Here is a 9,572-nt window from a genome sequence, read left to right as displayed (position 1 = left end):
TAATTGAAGATTAGTTTATGTCGACTAATTATATTTGACATTAGCATGAAAGAACTTACTTTTGGAACTTACGTTCCAAAGATTGTTTATTATAGTGTACTACTACATTTTTGTTAACACTCCACGAAATGTATTTTATATATCTTGTTAAAGTTTTAAGTTGACATAAGCGAAACAAAAACTCCTTCGTAAATTTGTTTGCATGTTTACTGTGCGTAACTCAATTAAAGTATGGTGTTTATAATAAGTTTTTATTTATATGATTTCTATAAAACATTTTTTAAAATTAATATTTATTTAATAAAATCGTACAGAATAGTGATAATGATATTTTAAGTACTAAGCCGGAAAAAACTGTGACTGATACATTGTTTAAAACTTTTTCACATCAAATTGTTTTCTTACAAATCAAAATGCATTTGATGCCTTACTCTATTCCAAAGATATAAAAATTAGCTCTAACGGTGCTACACAAACTTTTACTTAACTGGGGAGTATCCAGGTAGTACCTATGGTGCTACATTACCCCTTTATACAAAAGCAATTCAGTTTTGTTACTTTAAAACTAAACATATTAACGCATATCACACGACTTCGATTATGTAAGATTTGGTAACTAAAGTAATTAGGTAACATTGACCGAAAAACCTGCCTTGGTTTCCTTGATTTCTGCCTTGAGCAGCACCCATATTCTGAAAATCCTGGATATATCACTGGTTTAAATTAGCAGGGTTAAGCTTGTTGAAAGTGTTGATTCAAATTTAGTGAACAATAAGTTGAGTTTATCGGTACTTTTTATAATATTTTGTTTTGTGTGTTCTATACAGATCTATACAAAGGCACGTGTTGGAAATCTTGTCTTTAAGACTATACGAATACTATCGACATATTAATATAAGGCAGTTTTATTGAGATGTAAACTTTTTTGGCCGTTGTAATCAAAATATGTAGAATTATCAATTTCTTTGTATCCTAATTTATTCATGGTACCAGCGCATCTAATTTGGATATTATTAATTTCGCGATACGGTAACCGATGTAGCCACTCAAAGGGTGCCGTTGAAGAATTTCTTCTGGTCGAGTAAGGATCTTTGGTGTCTGATAATTTTGCATTCGTATGAGAATGCAAAAACGAAGTTACTTGATATGTAAAAGGAATACCTAGCCATTTGTAAAGATTTCTAGTTATATTTTCGGTATCTATAGATAAATCTTCGTATCGTATCCATTGATGGGGTATGTTTGATTTTTGCAATTCTTCAAAATCATTATCCATTTCTTTACACAGAATAGCTGGGTTATTGCACTTTTCTTTCTTACACCAATCTAAAACTTTTCGAGAACTAATGATCGCTCTTGGATCTCGACTCAAATATATCAGTTTTATGTTTAAATCGGAGTTTTCTTTCAGAAAAAGCAAAGCATCTTTAAGATGAAGTCTGGTAAGTTTCATAACTTGTACGGGAGATCTAGTACAAATATTATGCAAATATTGAGAATTGAAACATAAAACTGAGTATTTATTGCAAGTGGACCATAAAAATCTGTTTCTTTTAAACAGAAACATATGCTTTTGAAAAGATGCCCATCTATTATAACGAAAAGTCTGAGAAAAATTACAACGAAAAAGGTATGATAAAAGTTTGAATGCTTCGGACGATTGATTGTGATCGAGTCTGGAATTGGATGACATCAAATGCAAAGGTTCAAAGTGATAGAAAGTCTTCCAGTTTTGTTGTAAAATGTCTCCTAAAAATGTAGAACCTCCTCGAAAATACGTAATTAATAATATTCTCGTCACTTTCTCCTTTTTAATAATAGGAAATAATTTAAAATTGTTCAAGATTATTTGACGATATACGTTCCAGTTCTTTTTACTCATAGTTTTTAACTTAGTATGAGGAACTATATTCAAAATAGTCGATTTTTTGTTCGACGTCCCTATAGCTGGCAATGACTTTTTGTTAAATGCAGTTATGGATATGGTTGAAGACTTTGTAGCTGGTGGCATTAGTCTCGTCGAAGATTTTTTAATAACAACTGCTGTTTTGGTAGTCGACCGCGTTTTAATTAGTGGAGTTAAAGAGGATTTTGACTTTATCTGTTCTGTGGTTTGTAAAATTCTCAATGTTCCTTTTCTTGAATTGGACGGAGTAGATGAAATACCAACTGAAAAAGAAACCAGAAAATAGTAAGTATAATGAAGCATAACTTAAATATATGCTATATTGTGTTATTTTACTTTTAAAATGTAAAAAGTTTAAGAAATAAAGGAAGTAAATATAGTAAGCAGATTTTAAATGATACTCTGCAATGATAAAGCAAAATTATTGATAATTATTATAAATTAATGTTATCATCTGTATTAGTAAATCTAATCTTGAATTACCAATATCTTTCTCCCAGTGTTTTTCAACCATTTTCTAATAGATGATGTGATGCCTCTACTTCTTTTTTAATGGTGTTACTGCGCTTTTAGTACTTTTAGCTACTTTACTTTACTTTATTTAAAGAATAGAAGAGTTGTCTGTCATTTAGCGGCAGACTTTGCTCTATAGAGATGGAAAGAGAAGGTAAGGAAAAAGAGACCGAATGTGAAATAACGGGAGATAGGGGAGTGTGAAGGAAGACATGGAGAAGGGGAGTGGGGGGAGAAGCGGGGATTGTTAGAGAGTATAAAGTTTAGAAAGGAAGGTAAATTTGCGATCATCCAGCGACTTATACCGTATTTGTTTAGAATATAAATAGATATACAGAACAGGCGCCGTTTTGGCAGCCGATGATAACAATATACATACTGATAGATATGGTACATGTTGATACACTGATGGAACAGATGTAGATATACAAATCAGACGAGTAGAGATGTGCAAAGAGAATCCCGATGGGGGGTCCGGTAAAATGGTATTGGACAAGCCAAACAAACAAACAACTTTAACCATTAACTAGACATAGAATACCCTACAGCTGTTAGACACAATTCCAATAACACAGTCACAGGACGGCTAGAGCCACATGTGGTGGATTAGGGATGAACAACAGACCGAAGAGATTGAGAACACAGTAGAGGGCCCCTGCTAGGGGGGGACGGGTGGGTGACCCGGTAAGTGCTACAGTTGTTCACAAAGTTTTTGAGATGGTTAAAGGCGCCAACATTGCTGCATAGAAAGTCTAAGTTGGGGGGCCAATTTTGCCCATTAGTTAGGCAGAAGCCCATGAGTCCTTGGCGCTCCATATCGTGGTGAGGACAGTCTAGGAGAGTGTGCAGGGCGTCCCCAATAACAGAGTCATTGCAGTCACATTTGTCGTCTTCTCTTTTGCCAAACCGAGCGAGGTAGGCTGGGAAATTCCCATGCCCGGTGAGGCACTGCGTAAGATAATAGGAAGGGGTGATGTGCTTTAGGAGTTGACGACTCCTAACAGATGGCAGAAAATTGAAAGTAAGCCTTCCAGTTGTTGAATCAGTCCAATCCTTCTGCCACTCCTCGATGATCTGATTGTATAATAGTTTGTTAATGTAAGTGATGGGGACCTTCCCAAAGGAGGGGGTAACATGGAGGTTGGCAACCTTCCTGGCAAGGGCATCAGCCCTTTCGTTACCAGGAATTCCGCTGTGCCCGGGGGCCCAGACGAATTTGATTTTCCTACGTTTTTGTAGGTTAGTCGCTAGGTAGTAGACATTTGTGCCAGTGGAGGAGCGTTTGGCGGTACCAGCAATGACACTTAACACGTACCTGCTATCCGTAATGAAATAGATGCTTCCTGTATATTTTCGGAGGTTTTTAGTGATTTCTGTCAGAGCTTTAAACATAGCCCATAGCTCGGCTTGGTTATTTGAGCAGTGGGCTTCTAATTTATGATATTCTTCTTTGATGTATTTCTTGGTGTTGTTTTGGACTACAAAGGCCGCTCCTGTGCCGAGGTCGTTCTTAGCCCCGTCCGTAAAGATCCGCCAATTCGGGGTAGCAGATGGATCGTAAGTTTCAAGTGGCATTGCTAATGAGGCCCAGTCGGCCGGGTGGTGGATCTGCTCGGATTTCGATATGAGGTTATCTATCCCATATTTGTGCTTTAATTTCAGGATGTCTTTGCAATTATTTATGTAATCAGTACGGGCTTTATCCATTTTATTGATTATGGCTTCCGTGTTGGCTTCTTCGTTCTGAATGTTCCAGTTCCAGGTAAGGAGTTTGATTTTTAGGTGTATAGGAATAATATTAGCAATCACCAGTAAGGCGTCTGTAGGGGCCGTCCTGTATGCCCCACAGATCCTTATGGCAAAGTCCCTTTGAACAGAGAGGAGTTTCCTCTTTATATGCACCAGTTGGGCCCTGTCCCCCCATGCCTGGGCAGCGTAGAGCAGTGCAGGTTCGATGGCTCCCCTATAGATCAGTCTACAATGCTTGGGACCCAAGCCCCAAGTATTCCTTGCAATGTGTAGAAATAGGTTTGCCTTCTGCCTAGTTTTCCGGCATTTTTCCTCTATGTGGTCCTTCCAGCTTAGGGTTGGGTCGAGGGTGACACCAAGATAGTTAAGATGGGATGATACCTTGACTTTATGCTTGTCGATGTAAAGACACATAGGCCGTTGTAGCTGTTTCCGTTTATTCTTTCTGGTGCATGTTAGAGCAGTGCATTTTGTGTAATTGATAGGAAGTTTGTGGAGGGAGCTCCATTTACTAACCTCCTTAAGAGTGTCGTTGCCCATAGCTTGGAGAACATTGCAGTTTTGGTGCCTTAGCATTATCAGAGTATCGTCGGCGAAGCCTTGGATAGACGAATGCTCTGAGTTTGGGATGGTGGTTAGAAGGTCATCGTAAGCCAGGTTCCAAATACCTGGCCCACTGCGGGAGCCCTGGGGACATCCCCTATTGACTTCATTAATTATCTCAATGCCATTACTGAAGAAGCCTGCCTTCCGATCCGTAAGATAGTTATCCAGGAGGTGGTAGATGTTACTAGGACATTTGGAGTCTCTTAGCTTGATTTTGATCGAGGGCCACCACAGGTTATCAAAGGCTTTTCTGTAGTCTATACTTATAAGGAGGGCATGCTTGTCATGTTCCCAGGCCTCTTTAATGAAGGCAGTGACCCTTTTGATTGCTTTGATGGTGGAGCTACCCGGTCTAAAGCCGTATTGCCTGTCGTTCATTAGGTTATTTTTAGTTAGATGCCAGTTGATTCTGCCGATCAGTAGCCCATCTAGGACTTTTCCCAGTACTGGGAGAAGACTAATCGGCCTATAGTCTTTTTCATCCTTGGGATTTTCTACTTTATTAATGAATTTAATACTGGCCAGTTTCCACTGATCTGGAAAGTGGCCATTCCTTAAGCAGCCATTATACATGATGACAAAGGCTATTGGAATATCTTGGAAAGCCCTTTTGACCGTTTCCGCGGTAATCCCATCATGCCCAGGGGCTTTCTTGTTAGCAAGTGTTGTTATCGCCTTTTGGATTTCTGTAAAAGAGAACCACTTGTCTTCCTCACCAGTGTATGTACTGTTAATATTGTTTCTAATATCCTGATGGGTCCGTAGGTCGTCGGAGTTGTCATCTTTTGGGAAATGATAATTTAGCAGATTTTGGATGTTGCTGGTGATGTCGTAGTTACCTGAGGTGGACTGAGGTGTCGTTATGTTTGGTAGGGTTGCCCTTTTATTGCTCCTGAAGGCTATCTTATAGGGTTCCCCCCAAGGATCCATGTCAGGTTTACTGCAGAAGTTGCGCCAGGCTTTTGTACGTGTTTTATTAATGTTATTTTTATAGGCCTTGAGAGCGGTGGCATAGTCCTTACCTTTACTGCTCCTTCGTGTTGGGCTGGTCTCTCTTAACCATCTTCTCCTGAGCTTCCGAATTGACTTCTTTTCTGCCTCCAAATGATCGTTCCACCAGTGTGTAGTGTTGGTACGTTTCTTTAAGGTTGAAGAATTTTCCAGGGCTTTCTGTAAAGAGGTTGTAATGTGGTGGACATATCTGTCTACTTCATCCTTATTATTCAGGTCTTGGAAGTGATAGTTCCGCCAGGTACGGCCGAAGTGCGCACTGAACAGATCCCAGTTGGTGTGTTTCCTGTAATGGGGGACAACATTTCCGCTGTTTTGATGTGGGTGTTCAATTTCGGTGAGGATATACCTGTGGTCACTCGCTGAATCCTTAAGCAGAGTACTACAGCTTATTATCTGGTTTCCTATGCTTGTTGGGGCTAGACAGATATCTGTCCAACCTTTTGCTCTAGCTGTTTGGAAGGTTGGAAGATCAGAGGTATTCAATGAGATTGCGTCTATTTCATTGATGAGATCTTGCATTAGCCGACCTCTGGCATCCTCCTCCTCATGAAACCACAGGGAGGACTTGGCATTGCAATCACCGGCAATTATATAACTTTTACCCGTTAATTTGTGAGTGACACCACTGAGTTCTTTTATACATTCTTCATCGTCCTCGAAGGGGGAGAAATAGATGCCGATGATGAAATCCACCGGGCCCCTGTGCAAGGCCACTGTAGTAATCCTATTGGTACTCAAATCTGGTACTAGCACCGCATTAATGTCAGCATTCCGTATAAGTATCCCACATTTTGCTCTATTATTGTCTGTCCTAGTGTTAAACACCTTCCAGGAGCCGAAGCGTACTATTTCATTTTTAACCGTATATGGTTCCTGGATGAGGATAAGATCTATATCCAGGTCGTTGGCAGTCTTGACAAGCAAAGAGCATGCTGCTTGGCTCTTCTGTGTGTTGATTTGTAGGATCTTACAACTTCGATTAGCCATTATTTGGGCTGGAGCAGAACAGTGAGTCGGAACGTTGTTGATATTATTGTTGTTCATATATGGTTTGTTTGACCAGGAATTTTTTATAATTTTTCAGTATTGGGCATGCAAAAGAGAAGGCATTATGGTCGGTGCGAAACCTGTGTCCCTCCTGATCCTTCTTATTCGCCTTGTTACAGTTGAAACACTTTGGCTCTTCCTCCTGGTGAGGGCAGTCCTTAAATAAGTGTTTCTTGGCACAGTGGCTGCATCTCATTGATGAGTCACATGATTTGGCCATATGCCCGAAGCCAGTGCATTTGTAACAACGCATGACCGGGATGTAGTCGTCCACAGTTAGAGATCTCCAGCTATAGCTCAAGTGTTTTAGGTGTATCAGCAGGTTGCGAATCCCTGGCGAAACAGATATCACCACATGCCTGCAATCTTCACTGCTCCTGGAGGAGATAGCGTGGGTAACCCTAATCTCCTTCAAGAATTCATCCAGCGACATCTTTTCCCGGATCTCCTCATTTTGCTCATAAATACTGGTCATAAGAGATGACTTCTCTTCGTCTTGTGGGACATTAAGTATTATGATCCTCGGTTTCCGTAGGCTGGGTGTAGTCATCCGCACCTTACTGTTTACCTCCGGCAATTTTTCAATAGCTTCCCTGAGGTTGCCTAGATCACGGTCCGTTTTAACACGGACTTTGAGGCACCCGCTGGGAAGAGTATGAATGTTCTTAATTCCAATGTTTAGGCTTACCGGATCTATATTTCCTTGTATGGTTTCCATTACTTCTTCCGGACAAAGTTTTTTACCATTTTCCATTTCTATAGGCTCAATGATGAGGTCCTTGGAAACGTTACGGCTGGGGATAGTGTCCACCGTTTCGGATATCATTCTAGTAGTGTGGCTACAGTTCGGCCTTACTTTCTTAACAATGTCTGCGTAACTAGGTTGTTGGTTGCCCTTTGAGCTGGAACGCAGGGCTAACACCATACCGTAAAGTTTGTTAGCAGCAGCATGCATATCCATGGCCGCTGCTCTCGCACACTTACGTTTTTTCGTGGTTATCGAGCCTTGGGAATTGCCCGGGATGGCCTCCATGATGATGCTCAGACTGGTGGAGATATTGTCCAATAGGTCCTTTTCGGGTAGGGCCATGATGACAAAGAATGATCGCCCGGAGACGATGAGCAACAGAAAGAGAGCGCCGAGCGGCTACAAACCCGCCGAGCGGCTAGAGCGGCCACGTGGCGAAATATGCGTTCTTTGTCTGATAGTATTACCAGAAGCGTTTATAATATCACTAATGATTAACATATAAGAACAAAAATTCGTATATTGACATACAGACCTTAGGGCCTTCGAATACCATCGGAAAAGTTAGCGGAGCGCACACGGGGGGCCCGATGGGGGCCAGACAAAGCAAAAGTTACGGACGTCCGTAACACAGGAGCCGTAAGACCGATTACAAAACGAAGAACACTGACGGAGTCCTCTCACAATCCGCTTGCAAATTCTGTATATAATCCAGTTGGAAACACAGTTTTAAAAAAGTTGTCGTGGACGAAAAAGGAGCACTAGAAACACACGTGTAGGGTGACTCGCGACGATGGCGCCCTCTTTACTTTTAGCTACTAACACGTAAATGTTATGGCGCTGCTTAGGCACCGAAGTCCACCAGTGGCTAACAGATAAAACCTCTGAACATTGATTAACAGTTGGTCGCGGGTTCGCGTGTGACCAAACGGGCTGGCAACATGGAGTTTTCCGGGTTTTCTTTGTGTCTAACACCTAAATAGGGATAGTTTCCCATAGAAAATCCTTTCTAGTAGCATTTCCTCTTTGGCAGATTATTCAAGTATTGTTGCCTTCTTCCATCAATCCATTTCACCCTAAAGTATCGTTGTGGTATTCCGGTTGAAAACCATCGCTCTGTCCTACCAAATTATTTTGAGTTACGTCAGTATCGAATTGGTTTTCGATTACGGCACCGATCTACCAAGGGGGAATGCCTCCCAGGACGTCTTTTATGTGAAAATGTCTCTTATTTAAACACGAGAAAAAATCTGGAAAACTCTACTGTTGCCAGCCCGTTGGCGAGGCGCGAACTTACAACAAACTACCAGTGTTCAGTGGTTTTATCTAGGGTTTCTCATTTCCAGGTCTTTTGCTTGACCCGGGATTCCGGGATAAAAGTGAACTGTTTCCGGGATCCCGGGAAATCTCGGGATATAATTAATTATTTTTAAGATATAGAATAAATCTTAAAATCGTATGATATAATTACTTTTCATTTTTAAGTAATTTAGTACTGTACGTCCTGCAATTTCCAAAATAATAATAATAATAATAATGCTGTGTAAAATATGTATAAAAAATTATATTTGAGTTATTTAGAAATTTTCACAAATAGAAAAAGTTTATTAGTTTGTTGAAAACTGCATACAACAAAACTGCCTTTTGAATTGAGTTAAAAATTTAAAGAAAAAATGAACTTAGATCAAACTTCTAAGTTAGAAGGTAATTTTCGTTATTTAAATAAAACATAATAACATTTTAAAGATTATAAAGATTTTAAAATTTTAAAAAAGAAAGATGGTCCAAACTCGATCACGCAATTTGATTCTTATTTCACTAAAGAAAAGTCCTATCGAGTATGCCCTTTTCGATTCAATTCATGTGGATGGAATCGTCTTTAATGCGTTTAAGTGAATATGGATGTTATATGTTTTTTCACCCGTAGCCTGGAAGATTTCTAGTTCGTTTTCGAGATGCGTTACAGTATTTCTTTTGACGTCTAGTATT

At 40.0% G+C, this 9,572-nt stretch overlaps 1 protein-coding gene across 3 annotated transcripts in view; it reads right to left on the bottom strand.

Moving 5' to 3' along the window:
- Window positions 1-276: 276 nt before the first annotated feature.
- The window catches only part of LOC111636697 (carbohydrate sulfotransferase 4-like), a 31,161-nt gene continuing 21,865 nt past the window's right edge, over window positions 277-9,572 (bottom strand). For all 3 annotated transcript variants that reach the window (XM_023381995.1, XM_023381996.1, XM_023381994.1), the window contains exon 3: window positions 277-2,169. In XM_023381995.1, the coding sequence (XP_023237763.1) occupies window positions 890-2,169 (1,280 nt within the window). In that variant the 3' untranslated portion in view covers window positions 277-889. The remainder of the gene's footprint in view (window positions 2,170-9,572) is intronic.

Source organism: Centruroides sculpturatus, unplaced genomic scaffold (assembly GCF_000671375.1).
Source record: "Centruroides sculpturatus isolate CEXI.00-Female unplaced genomic scaffold, Cexi_2.0 scaffold667, whole genome shotgun sequence".
In the NCBI taxonomy this organism is placed as follows: Eukaryota; Metazoa; Arthropoda; class Arachnida; order Scorpiones; family Buthidae; genus Centruroides; species Centruroides sculpturatus.
Note: the sequence above shows the minus strand (reverse complement) of the source record. Positions and strands in the feature narration are given on the sequence as shown.